At 39.6% G+C, this 21,159-nt stretch overlaps 1 protein-coding gene and 1 long non-coding RNA gene across 4 annotated transcripts in view; one reads left to right on the top strand and one right to left on the bottom strand.

Moving 5' to 3' along the window:
• samd12 (sterile alpha motif domain containing 12) overlaps positions 1-21,159 on the top strand; it is a 145,361-nt gene that overhangs the window by 47,593 nt on the left and 76,609 nt on the right. For 2 of the 3 annotated variants that reach the window (XM_082521718.1, XM_082521717.1), the window contains exons 4-5: positions 10,340-10,480; positions 14,523-15,907. In XM_082521718.1, the coding sequence (XP_082377844.1) occupies positions 10,340-10,480; positions 14,523-14,752 (371 nt within the window). In that variant the 3' untranslated portion in view covers positions 14,753-15,907. Of the gene's footprint in view, positions 1-10,339; positions 10,481-14,522; positions 15,908-21,159 lie in introns of those variants that run through there. The other variant, XM_082521719.1, reaches the window with a different exon arrangement.
• LOC309698964 lies at positions 16,248-18,399 on the bottom strand. Its single transcript, XR_014274225.1, has 2 exons — positions 17,838-18,399; positions 16,248-17,484 (listed from the first exon to the last, which is right to left on the bottom strand). It is a non-coding gene; the product is annotated as an uncharacterized lncRNA (long non-coding RNA).

Here is a 21,159-nt window from a genome sequence, read left to right as displayed (position 1 = left end):
AGAAAAACCTTGAATAGTTTACAAGTTTTCCCTTCCAAGTAACACCTGCCCCATATATAATATCTCATTCACAAAGTGGTGTATGGAGAGCAATGTGCAATACTTGTGAATGGCTTGTTTTTGTGTAGGGTAAAATATGGGCTGTTATCATAATGGCCACTTAAGTGGATGGTGGCTTTTTTACGTGTCAGCCTGAATTGCTGTGATCTATTCAGCAGGACCAAGCTCTCTGCAATAAATATTTTTGTGTAAGACATCTGATTCTCCTAAATGTTTCCTGCATCAGTAAAACTAGTCTCACAAGGTTTCCTTAACGCCATGCACATAGGACTGTATATGTGTTTACATATTTTGCTTGCCACATTTTTAATACCTACTATTTAGAAACTACGAATTCACAGTGCGTTTTAAGTGCAGCATGCCCATGCGCCACATAGAAATAAATGCAATATAGAAACATCAAAGGCCCAGAAAATCTACAGTATTCCACCAAAAAAGTAAATATTACCCAAATATAATTCTAGAATAATAACTTTCTTCTTCCTACTACAGCAATAGATAACTTGATAGTGTAGGTGAATTCAAGGTTGGTATGACAGATTCAAAGCAGGTTTCACCTGGGTCATCACAACCTCTCTGGCTCACAAGTGTATCCAGCAATCTACTTCATCTCGCAGAACGGTAGTTATCTAAAATGACAAGCGATTGTCCTTCCATAATAACCATCGAAAGATGGCTAGTTATTGCCACGGCAAACTTCAAGTCATCTCAGTAATTTAGATGGATTCCACAGTGTTAGAGTCCAAGTGAGCTGTCTGCATGTTGTTAGCTGTGGCTATCCAACAGAGTTGCAGTATAATGATCGGCAAACTTAGAATACATCAGTAATGGTGAAATCAGCATGAGGCTACTACTGATGTGACAAGTGGAGGATTGAGGCGGCTTATTATCTGTCTGGGTGCATGTAATTGTGTGTCTCTCCATCTCTGGTGGGACTGTCTTCATTACTTAGACTGAACCTTGTTCTCTCTAGGATTATAACTGGGCTTTTCTCCTACACTCTGCATTAGCATTAGCATTGGATCACAGGTGCTCAGTAGCTTTAGTAGCCTTTTAGCTCCAGGGCTACAATCAGTTGCCATTGACTTTAAGGACTTCAAGCTGCGCCACATCACAGTGAATACTAGTGAAGGATATGCCCAGTGCTGCCACAGTTTTGTCACTGCACGCTAGTTGAATCCAATTCTGTTATCTTGGTTTTATTCTTGAGGGGGATCCTATCACATATGGCAGCAAGAAGTGTACTGGATATCCAGCGCTCAACACTTGCATGGCTTGTTATGCTGCGCTTGACAGATTGTCGTGCGGGTTTGGAGTGCAGTTTTCCAGATGCAGCTCGGTGACATTCATCCCCAGAGGACACCCATATGAGCACAGCTGAGAAGGAGATTTGAGATGAGTGACTGGTATGGAAGACTTACCTGAGGAAAAGTCTTAGAATACATTCCTGCTCCGTATCGAAAGCTTTGAGCACAGCTGCCAAAAATTGTCAGGGCTGAAAAGTGCCATTTTGGAAATTGGAGGCAGAGGACTGTTAATTTGCTGCCTTTGTACTCCTGTCCTTACACATGGCTGCCTCACACACAGCCATAATTAGTATGCCGTTTTAGCTCCACCTGCAAAATGAAGTGGGCTACTGCAGGATCAGTGTCTGGGTGTGAGTGCTTTGTCTGTATATGTATTTGTGTTTGTGCGTGCGTGCGTGTGTACAGATGCACTTTAAGCTCCCATTCATCACTGACTATGGTCACGCTATAGCTGCAGATTAATCTGCAGCCCAACACTGCTGCTCACCCACCACTCATTAATCTAATTCCCAGGGACAATGTATTTGTGTGTACGTCGGTGTGTTTTTAGGAAGTATGTGTGCACAACATGTGTACCCATATTTGGTTTGTGTGTTAAAATACACAGAGTATAATGAAAATAGAGCACCTCATCTCCCTGCTGTTCAACACTTGAAATTCAGACATTTGTGTTGCAGGTAGAACATGTGCAGCAACACATATACACCCTTTCCTTTTAACATCCTACAGACACAACTGATAGACACATTTTCAAATTGCGTGTAAAAACACTAGAGTAGAACAAACTCTGCCTCTGTTTCTGTGGAAAATAGTTCAGTGACAAGGGTATCATCTCAATCCTCTCAACATTCAATTCACTACATGGTTGACCTGAATGAGTTGGGTGGTTGTTTATATTTGTATTTATTTTTTTGGATGGTGGTGGGTTGGGTCTCTCCTTATAGGCCTCAGGCAACTAGTTTAATGGCTTAGTTACACCAAAGTAAAAATAAGATGGCAACCTCCAGTTGCCCGGTGATTTACAGCAACCAGCTCATTGCCCACAGGTTGCCTGATGGGAGACAGCCTGTCTCCGAATAAATGAGGTCTGTCTCACACTCACTGCATTCACTCCCAGACAGATGAGGCAAATTTCTAATTGCAGACAGCTGATTGCCAACAGTTTGCAATCGTTGCCGGTATCAATTGGTTGTTTTTTTGTTGTTGTTGTTATATTCCTATATAAAAGCAAAGTTGCCAAGGGCCTTTGTCCTTTTTCAGTTAAATCGCCCTCCTGCTGCGACTTAACTGCTATTTGTGGAGCAGCTTCTGAATTTCTGTTTCAGATCTATGACTTTCTTATTGGACACTTAAAGTAGATTACCATATTTTCCTCACTATAAGGCGCAATTAAAATCCTTTAATTTTCTCAAAAATGGACAGTGTGCCTTATAATCTGGTGCACCTTATGTATGAATTCTAGTTGTGATTATTGACCTCTAACTGATTTTATGTGGTACACGGTGCTGAAAAATCTGTCAAAAATGTTTTGGTATGACTTTGGTAAGCTACAAAGCCGCACTGCTTGATGGATTGTCGGAGCATTAGTCGGGAGCCTCGCTTGCCCAAAGTCAGGTCCCAAAGTCAAACAAACACTGCAGCATCACTGAGATTTTAAAACTGTCTAAATTCTTTCATCTTTAATAAACTGATCAGCGTTGCTGCTTTACCAGGTGTAACAATTAATTTTAACATCCAGGCATCCATGAAAACAGAATTTATTAACTTTAATGGAGTTAGCAGGCGTTAGCTCGCTAGTTTCCACCTAAACATGATATAGCATGTTCTTACTGAGAGATTTCTGAAAAAATTAAAACATACAGCTCTGCTATCACTTCCAACATAAATGACGACAGAAAACTAAACAGCAGTGACTTTTGTAGGGTTACTGAAGTTGGACTAGCTGGTATATAATGATGTGCTACGTTACAGCGACACAGCTATGTTAGCATAACAAACAGTGAAGCTGGAGGATGAATGCTAACTTTTTTCCACTCAATAAAAGTTAACGTGAGGGTTCCCGATGGTTAGGGACCAGTGTTGCCAACTTAGCGACTTTGTCACTATATTTATCAAATTTTCAGACCCCCTTAGCGATTTTCTTTCTAAAAAGCGACTAGCGACAAATCTGGTGACTTTTTCTGGTGTTATTGGAGACTTCGTCATAAATAAATCTCTTCTTTATGTCTCTTCCCCGATGTTATTTCTCTCTCGTAGGTTACAATTACATTAGCATGGCCAATTATGCAAATTAGGCAATGACGTCATTTAGCGACTTCTAGCGACTTTTAGGACAGCCAATAGCGATTTTCCTTACTGAGGAGTTGGCAACACTGTTAGGGATAAATGCGATCGCATGGCAGGATGCTGTAAACGGACCAAATTTCAGTCAGGAGAACAACTTAGATAATCCATCAACAATACGAGGTTAGTCATTAATATACTGCAACAACACGGGAATAGAGCAGCTGTGATGGAATTCAACATAAATGAAGCAATGGTACGGAAGTGGAGGAAGCAAGAAGAATGAGTTGAGTAAAGTTTGACTTGATTTGTTTCACTTAATGCGCCTTATAACACGGTGCGCCTTATGGTCCGAAAAATACGGTAAATGTCCAACACTCATAGTTGAAACAGGGGTGTGTGTGATGTCTCCAGCTTTGTCCAGATCACCACAGCCTACAAATGAATTAACTGGATAAACACCAACGGCGCGTCTGCAACAATGACTTGCCACAATTCATCAGTTTTTGCTGCTTGATTAATGAGGACAGGAAAATACTAGAGCTTTAACACCTCAATGGCCAAAATTGGAAAGTCGAAGGGTTGTCATCTTTGCCTAAATTTCATAAATAAAAACTCTGAAGTAGCATTTAAATGGAATGAGCGAGAAAGGGGAATGAATGGAAAAGAATGATAGTGAAAAAAAGAAAGAGGGTAAACCCTTTCGGTTTTCAGAGATGGATGAAATTTCTTGTCTAATCAATATTCTGAAAGAGAACGAGCTGTGGTGACTGGATCATAGCCAGCATTTTTCTTTCTTGCCTACAGTAACAGGACAGTCATTATGCACATGTTGAGAACTAGATTCATGACCAAACGGTACGCTTTTAGGTCGGGAAAGGATGACAGTGTCACAGTGTGAGTGTGTAAACTATATGTTTTAAGTAAATGATAACTTAATGGTTTTCTGTCATGTTGTCTTTTTGCCATGATCTTTATGTGTTGGCATGTTAAATGAACTAAGGCCATGCTATATCATAGTGCTATAACTGTCTTGGCCAAGCAGCAGAACACCAGGCCGACATAATATTTCGTTCGCAACTCTGTCCACACAGCCCAGGCCCTATCTCATTTTTCTTCTCACCTCTGCATTTCTGGGGCCTTTTACTGCTGATTCACTGTTTTTCTTTCGCTTCCTTACGTTCAGCCTTTCTTAAATCTTCTCCTCCCCTTACCTCATTTATTTCCTCTTGACCAATTTCCTCTGCTGTCCACCTCCTCCTTCTCCTCCTCTTCCTCTCCTCACAACCACGCTACAGTGCACAGTGTATTAATTGTGGTATGAAAAACTCCCAGCTGAGTCTTGGTGGGATTGTCAAAGCAAATGGCTCAGAACTGCGGGAAAGCAGAGTGAAAGCCTGGATGCCTTACAGAAGCTGTTCCACCCCGCTAATGCTGCCTCACTGACCGGAAGAAGCGGCGCGTTGGCATTCACCGCTGAGAACTGGCAGCTTGTTCATGATAATTGCAGAGCTTGTCATGTTGCAGGCATTCACAATATTCCACTAGACTTGTGAGATTAAAAAAGCTAGACTTTTACTCAAATTGCAACTGTGCAGCTTATGGTTGAATTTAAACTTTAAGTTTCTAGAAGGAGGGGAGCTCATATCCGCCGAAGGGATGTTCGACTAATGCCACTCTCCAGTGACATGCGGCGAGTGCTACGCTGTGGGCTCTTGCTGAATGAAGCTAGGACAGCCACTGATGTTTCTTCATTAGTGACAGTTTTCTTGCGTCCACATTTTGGCAAATCCAACACTGAACCAGTTTCACAAAACTTAGCAAGCAGTTTGCTAACTGTAGCATGGGAGACGGGTGGTCTCGTAGGGTGTCTTGCATTGAAATCTACTGCAATGACCCGGTTATTGCGTTCACCAAATATCAACACAATTTCGATCCACTCACGTGTTAACCTCTTCGACATGTCAATGGCTGTGAACAAAGAGAAACTTGTAAATAACTCATGAAAGAATAAAGTTACGTTGAAACCAAGCACACCATTGTTTTTCTTGTGACATTAACAATAAGTTTGATGTGTCACATGGCCCTCTTCCTATTGAAAAAACAAAAGTTGTATCCAAGATGGCCGACTTCTAAATGGCCGCCATGGTCACCACCCATCTTGAGGAGTTTGCCCCCTCACATATAATAATGTGCCACAAACAGGACTTTAATATCACCAACCATTCCCACGTTATTACGGTGTATCAATTAGAGATGGACCGATCCGATATTACGTATCGGTATCGGTCCGATACTGACCTAAATTACTGGATCGGATATCGGAGAAAAATAAAAAATGTAATCCGATCCATTAAATATCACGAAAGCACCTCACAAAACTTGCAACACGCCGTAACTCACCTCAGAACGTTAGCACGTCGGAGCAGTATGCATCACGTGATAGAGCGGCTGTGGCATGCGGGACCTGTCGGTGGTCTGGATAGCATGTGGAGCTTCGCTAGCAACCCGGCATTTCATCTCCGACAAAGTTATCCCCGAGAGAAGTAAAGCAAGTGTGTAAGTCCATCTCTGAATGTTTGTAAAGCATTCCTGCGTTAAGCTTACCAAACGATATATGGAGCGACTGCTTCTTCTGGCTGCTACTTCAATCATGAAACTGCTTAACGATCAGCTGATCGGCTTTTCTGTCGCGAGTCCGTCTCTCTGGTTTGTTTTTGGCCCACTTTGCACCAGAAAGAGGAAACCATCGGCTGAACAACAGCAGCACGTTTAAGCTTGATAAGCTGTTGTTAGAATTTATTTATTATTACTTTCTACTCGAGGATCTTTTTCTACGTAGCTGACGGCTGGTAACTGTGCAGGGGCGGATCTAGCAAAGTTTAGCCAGGGGGGCCGATAGGGCATGAACAGGGAAAAGGGGGCACAAAGACATACTTTTCTTTCTTATTCTCATTTAAAATGTCTAGCTTTTAATAAATAATTATCCGAATCTTACACCCAAAGTTTTAATTTGATGTAAAATGAATAGAAGTCCATTACTGTATATAGTGACTATTAAGTCTAATATATATACCCTAGTAAGCTATAGTACTTTTTCCTTTGGGAAGGTACCATCTGTGCAGTCTGCAATTTTGTTGAAGAAAGATGTTGAATCTATTTAATATTTCTTGAAAAATAATTGATTTCTGTGCATTTTTTTTCACACTGCATCAAATTAAGGTTGATTACGTTGATTAAGCATCATGAGGTGGAGTGTGAGGGGTGGTTCCCTATTTTTTATTTATTTATTTTTGTTGTTGCTGGGAGTTGGAACCCTATTAGTTAGGTTGCTTAATATTTACGCTAAGTACTCTTTAAAATACCAGAATAGGGAGGATGGTGTAGGTTTAAGTTTATTAGATTGATCAGTATTGCTGAACTATGAAATTTTTTTTTTTTTGCATATAGGTATAACAGAATAGCTTTAGTGTAGTTGTTGTTTTAAACTTGAGTATGAACTTATACAAAATGCAGCAAGATATTTAAAAAAAAACAGTTTTGTTGATTAAAAAACATTATATCGGATTCATATCGGTATCGGCAGATATCCAAATTTATGATATCGGTATCGGTATCGGACATAAAAAAGTGGTATCGTGCCATCTCTAGTATCAATATAAATGGCCCACCCTGTACATTAGAGAGTTACCTAGGCAACCGAAGCAACAGGCATATGCAAGTGACAGGCTATCGGCTTCAAAGTGACACACTACAAATCGCTATATTCAAAAGTTTGAAAGTAGAATCAATTTAGGAGTTCTGAGTTCTACAAAGAACAATGGGGGAAATATCTGCATACAATACAGTGCATGTTGTTGTCATGCCTCATGATAAAAATCTGTTAAAATTACAATCACATAATAATTTTAAAAAAAATCTGGGAGTAAAGATAAAAAAGGGTTGAAGCTGTCCTTAGGATAAGCAAACAGGGAAAGTCTGGGTGGAAGAGATCAAAACCAATTATCACGTAACTGTTCAGCTTATATGTTGGACTGGCTTCAGCGGGGGAATCATTCACCCGTGATGGTGACATTGTAGAGAAAGAAGAGGAAAAAGACATTTAAAAACATCATGCCAAGGTCCACTTACTACGCCATATGAGTCACAAGCCATCTACAAACAAAGTAATGTCAGGGTCCAATGAGAGCAGTTTCAGCACATAATAATGGCAACAGAGGAAAAGACTGTAAGCCTGCCCTTCAGATTGTACACCAAGAGCCTCAGCAGGTACACAAACAGGTGAAAGCAAGGGAATGTTACAAAGTAAGAACATATGGTTGAATGAAAGTTCTTCCTTAAACTTATTGACCTGAAATAAGATATATGAGGTTTAGCTTACCTTGATTCTTTTAAGTATCCCAATCTTCTGTCTGTGGTGATCACACAATGTGTGGGCAAATAAATAATGACGGGTGGGTATTAAAGTTGCGGAGAACGTAGTTATTATACTTCTATTTTTCTTTATTAGTTTTATTTTTGTTGTTTGTTTGTTTTGACTTTTTGTTCTTAATTAAAAAAAATTTCCAGAGTGTTTCCAGTTTTTATTGTTTGAAAAATGTTTCATTGTAGTTTAGTTTTTATTAGTTTCACTGCTAGTTTCAGTCTTTTTAAGTATTGCCAGTATTGCTTTAGGAAACATTAGTGTCGGTATTACAGTAAGTAACACAGTGTTTTTAAAGCAGTCTTGTAGATATCCTGAGTCTCAATAAAGATGCCCATTAAAGCTTCAATAGGCAAGTTGTGATAACAAATTTTAGTAAAGTAATAAATACTAAGGGGAGTTTCTCTAAAGCAGGGGTGTCAAACTCCAGTCCTCGAGAGCCGGTGTCCTGAAACTTTTAAGCTGAGGTGGCATTCAACAATTTGATTCATGTTGCAATGAAGCGAAGCGAATGAAGATGGTCCAATAAAAGTACATTTTTCCAAACACTTGCATTTACTTCCATTTATTTACATTTACTTCAGTAGGCTTAGGGGTTGCCACCTCAGCATGCAGTCTATAGAGTCTTGCTAATGGCCTACTAATCTTATTCATGTGTGTGTGTTGCAGCAGGGACACATTTAAAAGTTGACTGGAGTTTGACACAAGTGCTCTATAGTTTTATTTTAATTTTCCAAATTCATAATATCAAGATGATAATAATAACATATAAAGATTCTAAGCATGCATTATTATCCATTATGTAAAGTATGCCGTGTTTTCTTTGTTGTTTCTACTGTTGTTTAAGGTAGACTTTACAGAAGCACAGAAAAAGCAAACCTCTGTTGCCATGCCAATCTATCTTGAGTTACAAGATCAGGTGCCAAGTGATGGCTGGTCAATATTTATAGACTCATAACAGCATGCTTTATGTGTGCATCCTTCTTTTTTTTTTCATTCTGTCAGTTTGTACGTCTCACTCTTCTTTCCCGACTTTCCACTCTCAGCCTCCGATTCCACTCTCTTTTTTCACATCAGTAGTCTTCGTCTTTCCATCTTCCCATTTAATATGCTCCTCTTACTTCTGAGTCTTTATGACTCTACTTAGTTCCCCAGTGTTTTTGTAATGTCTACAGTCTTTCAGTGCGACTTCAAGTCTTAACTATATTAGGCATTTTACCCCCATCTGGCCGTAGGGCAGAGTCAAGAGCTTCTTTTGTTAGAAAGAAGAAAATTGGCCAAACACAGTCAACATTTTACCGATAACACTTAAGGGTACTTAGCTTTCCAAGCAAACTCCCTTTTGTGCTGTGGTAGCAAAGTGGTAGCATGGGGCTCAGCATGCCCAAACAATCTACAACAGATAGTCCAAGAAAGTCAAGAGACATGAAATTGTAAAGTCTGCCTTTTTTTTGCAGGCAGGCTGGATTTGAACAAAAGGAAACATTTTTATATTAAATCTTTATTATTGAGCCTTCGCATTTGATTGTTGTTGATCAAACCACAAATAGTCGTGGAACAGAGGAAACTAGAACAAAAAGAAGATGGGGACGAATATGAGAAACCAGCATCCATGAGGCTTTCAGGACCGAGCTACTCTCTTGGCAGTCAAACCAATCAGATTTTCTTGTCCAGACAGCCATCAGGGCGAAAGAGGAAAGGGAGCTGCTGGGGACGAACTTTAATGCCTAGTAATTGCTCTGCAGTATTATCCTATCTGCTTACCATCCCACATGTTACAAAGGCACTCATAAGAAGCGTTAATAATTACACCATATTCTGCATGGCTTTTTATCAGCAGCCTAAATCCCCTTCATACAAACTGATTGCATGATTAAATTATGAATTTTTATACAAGGATTTGCAATTAAGGAAAGAGCTATGAGGGATCCTTGCTCAAGGGATACACAGTACTGATATTTATGCAGAGACGAAACTGCTTTGCAGTGAGTTGCACTGGGCTTAATTGGAAATTTCAGGCTAAGTGACGGTCACATAAAAAAGAAAGAGTCGTAAAACAGTTTCTCTTTATGCTTTTATAAAAGAAAATATTGCGTCCTTGAACAGCTTTAGGAATTTGCACTTGAATGCCGTTGACACTCTGCTCTTCCACAGGCACGAATACGTTATCGGTAGCCCTTTTTGGAGTGTCTCCAGCTGTGCATGTTAAATTTCACCCAGGCGTCTCACCTTTAACCTTCAGATTCATTTTGCGTGTTTTGTTCAGGGCGGGCTCTGATGAGATTGACGGACAGAAAGCTGGAAAGAATGGGCATCATGCAGGAAGCGCAGAGGCAGCACATCCTGCAGCAGGTCCTGCAGCTTCGTGTCCGGGAGGAAGTCCGGACTCTTCAACTTCTCACACAAGGTAACTTTTAGGCAGAACATGTTCTTCTTCATCTGCCTGTATTTTATTCCATCCCTAGCATCCTCTCGAACATCAACCCTCTGCATATCCTCCTTCACTACATCCATGAATCTTTCAACCCAAGCCGTCCCCTTTATTTAGGCTTGGTTCTGGCACTAGGATTTCACTGGCCTCCCTGTGGCTGGGTCTTCTAAGCAGAACCCTTTGCACACAGTATATACGCTGGACCATAATGCTGTCAATCTTCATCAGCATCTAGGTTTTAAGCGCACATATTTTATCTGCCTGTCAGCAATGTAAAATTCTTCTCAATAAACCCAGCATGTCACATTTTGATAAATATTCAAATCATTTAATGTGCAGCATTTATGCACATGCCATCTGTAGTCATGGCAATCACTGCATGTTTTAAAGCCTGCAGGAAGTGGTGAATCATAAATGATTATGCAACTGAGAGAGTCATGAACAAATTGTTTCTTTTGGTATCTTTTGGTGTACTGTGATCACAGACAGCTCAGAGTGGTAAACATGATAACTTGTTGATGTTAAAGGCGTAGTTTAGAGCTATCCTGCTCCACATTTACCTGGTGGAGCATGATAAGTGTATATATCTCTTTAAGGCCAGATGCAACATCATCGTGTAAAACCCTTTAAGACGGTGCGCTTTTTGCAAGCTTCTCTGGAACGTTATATATGCTTTGCATTTTAAAAAATATATTAACTACGCTTACAGCATGTACGGCTCTAAAGAGAGATGCGCACAGAAGTCGCTGCCTTTTAAGATTTACGACTTTACCTGCCTACACAGGTCAGGCTGTGATAACTTATATGGTTACACTGTAAGGTTGTTTGACAAAACATTTCAGAATAGCTATAAAGAGTCTACCTGTATGCCAGACATTCATCTCAGCAATATGTGTGGGTGCTGCTAAACTCCAACGCAAGCACAGGCATAGGATCAATGCTCGTGTGCTGACAGAAGAACAAAATACCTTCAGTTTTGCAAGCAATATGTTGAGTTTATTAACACTAAAGGAAAAGGAATGATTTTAATTGTAAGTGGACAGTTTATCTGCATACTGTAGAGCTGTCTGAATTCAGAATATGTTCTTAAGAAGTAACATTGCAGTATTAACTTAGACTGTTTTAACTACTAAACATATTGCTTTCTCTAATAATTTTGACAGCCAAGGTTTAACTGTTTTTGTCTTACTTTCCCTGCGTTAGCTTACTCTCAATGCATGTAGCAGTAAATGTACTGTTAACAAACACACTTTAGAAATATGCAGTATAGGAGCAATACAGCGGGTATAAAAATGACGACTCTGTATTTAGGTCATGCCAAAGCAGCTCAGAGGGATTTAAGTTTAGATTTTGTTTTGGCTACTCCAAAAGTTTCATTTTGTTTTTGTTTTTTGTTCTTTTTGGAGCCATTCAGAGGTGGACTTCCTGACCTGTTTCAGATCATTGTTCCGCTGCATAATCCGAGTGTGCTTGAGCTTTAGGGCACAAACTGATGGCTGGACGTTCACCTTCAGGATTTTCTCGCAGAAAGCAGATTTCATGGTTTCATCAATTATAGCTAGTCATTCAGGTCGAGAAGCAGCAAAACAGTGTCAGACTATCACACTAGCACCACTATATTTGACGGTTGCTATAATGTTCATTATATGAACTGCTGTATTAGTTTTACACCAGATGCAACAGCACACAAAAAGTCCATCTTTTGTCCTGTCAGTCCACAGAATATTTTCCCAAAAGTCTTGGGAATCATCAGGATGCTTTTTTTGGCAAATGTGAGACAAGCTTATTGTTCTTATTAGTCAGTGTTTTCTCCTTGGATCTCTCATGTGGATGCCATTTTTGCCCATTGTCTATCTTATTCTTGAATCATGAACTCTGACTTTAATTGAGACAAGTGAGGCTCGCAGTCCTTTACATGTCGTTCTGGTTTAATCTGTGTCCTTGTTGATGCACTCTTGAAGTGGATAATGGTGCATGTCATCCACAAATGCATAATTTGAATGCAGTTATATGACAAATAATACAGCTCATTGTGCAGTTAATTGCTGATTACTTAGCACTCCATCTGGCTTCAAAAATGCTAATGTTGGCACATCAAAGCTCAGACCAGTGGCTCTTCATGGTGGTTATGGGTTTCTTTTATATACAGTCTCTGGGGATTACATGAAACAGACGGAAGAAACTGAGAAGTGTAAACAGCCTTACAAAAAGCTCACCATTTTCCTCCATTTATGTTCATGCACAAGGATACGTAAATGCAGTTTGTCCTTCAGTCTCATTTTTTGCTTTTGACAGACCATTCATCTGACTTTCCACAATACATTCTTCAATACATTCTAAAGTGATCCAAAATTAATGAGCTTGTCTGTTGCTCCAACCCCACCTTTTTAACAAGTTTCATCAAATTCGGCTCAGTAGTTTTTACTGAATCCTGCAGACAAACAAACATACAGAGAAACAAATAAACATCACTGGAAATATACATCCGCCTCCACTCTATCCTTGGCGAAGGCATAACAGCCAGCCAGGTGCTGTTGTTTTCCATCTTCTCCCCTCTCGCTCTCTCCTCCTCACCCTGTGAATTCTCAGCATCCCTCGTCTCTTTCTCAGCAATTCTAGCTTCCCTCCACCAGCTACCAGCAGCACTCCTCATCACCACTGTTTCCATCAGCACCCATCTGCACAGACTCTCAAGCAGAGCTTCGCCTCAGGGGCCAAGAAACAGATTCTAGGGATCTTTGTCACTTCGCAAAATTCTTGGAAAACATTTGGAATGTGATAAAGCTGGCACTGTCCCCCGCTTCTGTTTTGGTCCCTTAGCACGTAGAAAACATAAAGACAGAGTGGAAAGGATGGAGATTGTCTGAGTGATGACACTTTGCTAAGGGCTACTCTTAGCTTCTTTGTCACAATTTGTGTCTCATCTTCCCCAGTCTTCTTCTTTTTTTTCACTCTCTCATTCCTCTCTGTTTTGTATTGATGATATGGGGAATGACAGCCCACCAGCCTCAGCAGCATTAGGCCACTGGCCTCAGCAGGGAGCAGCCTGTTAGAGAAGCCTATCTGGGCCTCAGGGAGAAAAAACAGAACGACCAAAAATACTAATTTGATAACTGTAGGAAATCTGGAAACAGAAAGAAGAAGTAGAGGATGAAAGGGGATGTAGAAAATGTCTTTTTGTGTATGGCAGTGTGATAAGAAATTAATAAGAATAGGGTCTTTTAAGGTCTACTAAGCATAAATTAGCAATTTTCTAAAGTATGCATAAGCACTTTTTATTCACAGTAATATCAAGAACACCGGTCATGCTTCAACTTCTATTCAGCAGTCATAGGTGGTGCATCCAAGGCACTTTATATCACTGAACTTTGGTGGGAAGTGAGAGGTACTCTTAAGCTGTTGCTTCTGGACATACTTTTGGTAGTAAAAGGGAAAAAAGTGGAAGGAGAAGAGATGGTGCAGTATTTCTAGGCCCAGGGCGAAGTTCCTTCAGCTGTTGCTAAAGTGAGATACAGCTGTACACAGTTAGAAGCCGAGCCAGTGACAGAGAGAAATTAGGTGAGAAAGAGACGGTGGTTGAGTGCTGTTGAGATAATGAAGAGAAAGAAAGGAGGAGGAAGAGAAGCATTGAGAGTAGTGGGGAGAGAGTGAGACAGTAGGTGACGAGAAGGTAGGATGAGAGAGAAAAGGCGGTGAGAAGAAAGAATGAGTGAGGAATGTGAGAAAGAGAGGGGGTGAGAAAAGGAAACCCTCCTCACTTAGAGATGTGATGCAAGATATGAATACATCTCTCTTTCTGTACCTATATAAACACATCTCTCTATCCACGTCAGTTCAGTGTCACGGTTGGGCTGCAGCTTATCCTAGCTGTCATAGGATGCGAGGCGGAGTAAAGCCCCAACAGTTCGCCAGTCTGTCACAGGACTAACACATAGAGACAGGCAATTCATGCTCACATTCACACCTACGGTCAATTTAGACCATTTAACCTAACCCCGTGTATATATTTGGACTGCAGGAGGAAGCCGGGAGTACCTGGAAAGAAACCAAGTGACAAAATGCAAAGAGAAAGGCCCCAGCTGGGGAGCGGTTTCAGACCCAGGATGTTCAGGAGGCGACTGTGTTAACCACCATGCCGCTTTCTATCGGTTTATGTCTGTCAAATATATACTTCATTCGACTGAGATATTAAGAATTAAGAGGTTGGAAGCCGGGTCACCACCTGAGGCTGTTTGTCCTGTTGCCTGAGCTTTTTTTGTTGTGCTGTAAGAAGTGTTGTCTTGAACTTGACACGTCTGTGGTTTAATCATATCTTAATTGCCTAATTTGAAGTCCACTGTAGTGGTGTACAGACGCCAAATTAGAACAGTTATGCCCTTGTCTAAATACTGACACAGACAGAGACACAGACAGACACACAGATAGACAAACAGACAGAATAAGGCATTAGAGGAAGCAGGAGAGGGAGAGCGAGAGACAGGTGTTGTAATTACTGCAGTGTACCCAGACAGAATTAGCTCAACGGACAGTGATTAACCTTTAAGGCTTGCTGGGCCATGGGAGAGAAGTAATTAGATTTCTCCCCTCTCTTTGTCTCTCCCTTTCTCTCTTTGCCACGAGGACAGCGGAAGCTCACGACCACTTATTCCCTACAGTCATCAGAGATGGGCTGAAGTCCTCCAAATGGAAAGTGATATCCAGTGGTATATCCAGCCTTTTAATAGCAGCCTTAGAGATGCTTTGGAATAAGAGCAGGGTTCAGAATAACACTGATCTAAAGTGGTGTGGTGCACGATACCAGTGGTAGCATAAAAGCAAAGCAGGGGTGTGCACTGTAGGTTCAGACTGAGAAATGTGGAGCAGCACTGGAGCTGAAGGAATCTGATTAATGTTGTGCAACATCGTGTCTTTTACATTGGCAAGATTATTCCAGCACTTGTGTAGAGAGTAAACAAAAGAATAATTTGTGTTGCTGTTTCTGATGCTTGAAGGGTGAGCATGCTGAAAGAGGTGAGAAAAGAACTTTTCCTCCTTTAGCTGAAGTAAAACTACTACTAAACTAGTATAACAGTATGGAAGCCCTCAATATATCACCTCAAAAATGAATGAATGAATGAATAAATAAATAAGGCTTTTTTTTTTTTGTCAGTTTGAGAACACCTGTCAAATACAGCTGCTAATATTTCCGCTTCAGCAGGGAGGAAATGAATAAAAGATAAAATCAACAAATGACAGCTTTTCTACAGTGTCTAAACATATGAAAGGGTCAGATATGGAATAGGAAGGACATTAAGGTGAATCCATGACCGAAAACCAATAAAACTGAATATCATAAGGTGATTCAGTACACCATATTGTCACAACTAGATGAAGCATCATTTCAGCATTACTTTTACCAGTCGCTTTTCTGTTTTCCAAGGATGTCCACACTTCTTGGTGCCAAGCTAGCATGAATTAGCATTTTGACCTGTCCTGTTTTTATGTGCATTTGTGCTGTGTCAGATTTAACATAAAACAAAAATAACCTGTAATGCAAGTTTTGTAAGAATTTTTATATAAATTGAACCAACTGTTTATCCAATGCATTGATGACAAAGGTCGGAGTTGTGCCACGCTTTAGCAGTAACCACTGTTACAAAGTGGCCTGATAACTTGAGGCGAGTCTCCAACATCTCTATGGTGGAATTTCCACCATGCCTTCTTTCCTGTTTTAATGTCCCAAGCCAATTTCAGTGCATTTCAGATGTGTTCGTTGACTTGGCCACTGCAAAGTCGTTTTTTTCTCCTTTCAAAGGTAGATTTAGTCTTATGCTAGGTTGCTGTCCTGCTGCATAACTTCATTTGAGTTTTCAACTTAAAGACTGATGTTCTTCCTCTGAATTTTCTAGCAGTGGGAATTCTAGTAATGATGTTGGCCAGGTTGTTGAGAGTGTCTCCTTCTTCAAGCACTTCCTAGGCACCACTATACACCAGTCTATCATGGGAATTAAACACCAGTGAGTAAAGCCCACCAGAGAATTCTTCCAGTAGCTGAGAAAATACAGGGTCAGTCGGGAAGGTATGACCCAATTTTACACAGCTGTTACAGATAGTCCTTATTTTCTCCATCCTGACTAGAACAGCCAGTCACAACAAACAAAAGCTTGAACAAAGTAGTATATAGAGGCTCCAGGATCGTTGGTTGGGTTTTGCTTTCCATACCTTCATACTATGCCACCAGGAAAGCTAGTCACCTTCAGTCTTCTCCCATCAGGCAAAAGATACAAGAGTATTACTAACAGAACGTCATGATTGGGGTACCTACCTTCCAGATATTAAGCGCTTTTATACCCACTGAAACGCTTATAAATAACAGTTTAACCTACATCAGGTTGTGATCAGAGAATCCGAATATATTATGCACTGAAACGTATATGTTTGTATCATGCATTTGTAAAATTAACTGAACGTCTTGCAGTAAAAACTGGCCCAAGAACCATCTCACCTCTTTTTTGGTCACTGGGAAGCATGCAGGATGCAATGGCTGCCGTTTTCTCCATCTTTCATCACCACAAGAACTATGGGGCTACATCACACATTGTGTGACTTTTCTATTAGTGCCATTTGCGGGCAGGGATATTACTGTGGGCAGGGATAGCTCAGTAGGTAGAGTGGTGGTCCTATGATCGGAAGGTCGGGGTTTAAATCCACTGAAAGACTACCCTGAGGTACCCCTGAGCAAGGTACAATCCCTATCCACTGCTCACTGCTTTACTGACTGAATGAGTTAAATGCAGAGAGGAATTTCCCCTCGGGATCAATAAAGTATACATTATTTATTTATAATTATTATTATTAGCTTTTCATTCAGCCTAGAATTTCCGGGGATGTCTTGTAATCATTTGACAACAAGTGTTTCTGATTAAGTTTACAGCTGTCATCAGTGTCATGCTCTTTCTATCCACAGTAGTGACATCTGTAGTGACATCCACAGTGGTCATCTGTAGAAAAAACAAAAAAATACCACATACACAGCCAAAGATATATTTATTGCTATAGTTAATTTCAACAGTAGTTAAAAAGGAAATATTAGGATTGTATGAAAATCGAATGGTGATGTGTTACATATGTGTATTAAGAAGGAGAGCGGTGGCAGTTTGCAGCCTGTGTTTGTTTATGGCTTCTCTTGACAATAGGACAGATATTGTCCCTTTTAAAAAATATATATTTTTTCTACCCAAAATGTAAATGGTATATTAATTGAAAAATAGCATTTTTCATACTCATATCTTTTCAGATGGATGGTTGGATAGATGGATATATGAAGGTTATGAGGATTAGGACACATACTTACAGCGAACTCTACACGATGTAGCATCCACTTATTTGGGATGTTTCACTGTATCGCAAGTCCACCTGGAGAGGTTGCAAGCCTTTCTTCACACAAATGCCCTGGAAACCAATTGTAATTGACCAAACGTGTGGAACTAATAAAGGTTTATCTCTCTCTCTCTAATGAATAGATTAGGTAATTTAATCTTTGTCTGGTACCAGTGTCAACTCAGATGTATCAAAATCAATCCATTAAAATCTACAAAAGTTCTCCTCGATATCTGTGTGAATTATCAAATTTAGTTCCATTTTAAACATCTAAAGCACTGTTGTTGTTAGTAGTTTGTCACTGAGCAATTTTGTGGTTCTCACATCTAGCCCTCATCTGTGATGTAGACGAGCGGTCCCCAACCCCCGGGCCTCGGACCGGTACCGGTCCGTGAGTCGTTTGGTACCGGACCTTAACAACAGTGTAGATTCTGCCTGTGCCGCATTGTCTTTTGTGAAAGAACCATCAGACACAGACATGAGGGTAGAAATAAACACAAAGAAAAACAGGGACAGGTATTTTAAAAGCTATAAAGAATACCCATACCATTGTTGTTGTTTTTTTTTAAACTATACAAAAATGAAACTTTTGTGGGTCCAGATTTTAGAATTATACACATTGTTTCATATTAACAAAATAATACAATTAATACCATAAATATATTTTTTAAATATTCGTATAAGAAGGGATAATGGAATAACATTTGGGCAGTTTTCCTTGCCTTGTTGTTTCTAGACATCTCTGAATGTCCTGTTTTGTCTCTTCTAATGGATCCAGTTACAGAGACTTGTTTTGTTGTGGCTGTATGACCTCAAAGTCTAGTGAAGAAGAACAAATGATAAAGAAATGTTTCCCTTAAAAATCCATGTATCCACAAGCATTTGTCTTGGTTAAATGATTTAAATGAATATTTAAAATGAATTTGTTATTTACCACTAAGGTCTAGTGATGATGTTCGTTCACTATTCCCACAATGACATCATACTCCATTGGCTTGATCTAATGTGGCATGTTAATAACTACCTTATAACCTGAACACAAAATAATTAGCCAATGGATTTTATATAAATTGGCAGACAGATAGTATTTCTATATAGTGATTATGATTCATATGAAATTTTGCATTTCTCAGCATAGTGTACAGTGCGTCCTTCACATTAGATAAGCAATATATCCAGTAAATGAACAGTAAAAGATAATCATGTGTAATACTTAAAGTAATCACAAGAAAGCCTTTTTAAGAGGTCAGACTATGTCGAGTACTAAAAGTGGTCACACCAAAGGTTTACACTGTAGCTTAATTAATATTTATAGAGAGTTTGTATCTCAGAAAAGGTGCACAGCGCTAGTAAAATATGGATTATGAATTCTTATTGAGATGTATCGTGTTTGATTGTCGAGTAGTTTGTCACAGACAGAAAGATAAAAACAACAACCATATACTGTTTGGGAAATTTGGATGGTTAACAAGCCTCCCTGCCAAAGTGAGTGCTTGGTGGTCATCTGCTTCTTCTTCTTTCTTTCTTTTTTTTTTTTTTTGTTCGAACCCCAAATATCACGGCATCAATATAGTCAACCCATGTTCCTGGGTGGTCACCGACAATTTTAAAGAAGTCTCTGACAGTGTTTGTTTGCAGATGATGGGGCAAACACTGATATTTTTTTTTAATCTAATATATATTCAACATTTCACCGTTTTGCTGAGCTGCAATAATATATAAAATGCACTGGTTTTAGTCTCTTTACAAAAATAAAATTTCAAGCATAGTGCAAATAGAAATGCATTACAGTAAGAGTTAAAACATATACCAGTCATACAAATGTCACACACAGAGTTATCAATACCAGGATGATGGTTCTGTTTGAACTGTAACCTGAAAAACAATATACAGCTCTTTTCAAAAATTATAATCATTAAATCAAAAACTTTGTTTGGACAGGAGATGACATAGCCATCTTTGAAAATGTAATAAAAATTATTTATGTCATCAATAATCAATAGAAAAAATGGCATTACAATGATTAAGCCCTTCCTATAACTACTGGTCACCTCCAGGATTCATGTTTTAGCTGAAATTAAGATACTTAAAATACTTTAACCCTTTCATGCATGAATTATGACAAAAAAAATCCTGATTAAGGTTTAATTGAAATGTAATCAGGCAGTTTGTCACTTCTATGGCTGATTTGGACTTCAGCAGATACACCTGTGGTCATTTTGTGATGTAGTCAATAAACATGCAAACATACTGATTTCCAGTTTTGGTTTTTGTTAGCTTTCCAGTAAGATCCATTCCAACCAGTTCAAATGACTGGAAAACCATAAATAGAAATGTCACAGCGAGTGAAGTGAGCCGTGTGGAGATAATGAAGTAGGATCCAAACGCAGGCACTTGTGAAGGTGGTTTATTGAAAGTAAAGTACAAAATAGAAAAACAGCAAACTGGACTGCAGACTATCTGTACTGGGAACAACTAAACTACAAAACACGAACCAGGACACGAACATGAAGAAGGATGGGCGGAGGTAAGTGATGACGGACAGCAGGGAGAACACACGGATGAAATCCGATGGATACACAGACGGACCAGCGACTACAACAACAGAAGACACGACTTAAATACACTCAGAGAAACACAGGGAGATTACACACAGGTGGGGGGACACAGCTGGGAGTGATTAACGAGACAAGGGAGGTAAAACTGAACACACTCACATGAGACGCAGACCTACACAATAAAACAGGAAACAAGAAAACACTACACAAAGACGCAGACTTGACACTGAGAGACAGACAGAATATAACACATGGAACTTGAACTATACTGAACATGAGACACAACCGAAGAACAAATCCTTAAACATGAATAAACAGAAACATAGAATTCTAAATAATAATCAACGAGGCACAAAAGTAACAAAACGATCATTCAAAAACAAAACCTAAGAACTCAAAATGCTGTCGAACCGACCCAGAACCGTGACAAGAAAGACATATTAAGTAAATTCATCATATAAAAATTAAAGACAGTGCTCGAACATCCAGGTACGGCTGTCCCATACTGTTCATCTGCATATGGTTAGTAGAAAAATGTTTGGTCAACCATCCAAGTGACTTCTTATGATTTGCTGCCTGCAGGTTCTAACCTCTGACTAGCCTTTATTGGAGTGTACTCTACAGTTTGTTTGTTTTTTATTGTAGTAGCACTTGCCTGACAAACTGTGCACTGGGAAACCTGAGCAATTATTGTGGCAGGGGAATTTCAAATTATTAAATGAACACCTTTGTTAATTA

The sequence above is a fragment of the Aulonocara stuartgranti genome (genome assembly GCF_965226115.1).
Source record: "Aulonocara stuartgranti genome assembly, chromosome: 22".
NCBI lineage: Eukaryota > Metazoa > Chordata > Actinopteri > Cichliformes > Cichlidae > Aulonocara > Aulonocara stuartgranti.
Note: the sequence above shows the minus strand (reverse complement) of the source record. Positions and strands in the feature narration are given on the sequence as shown.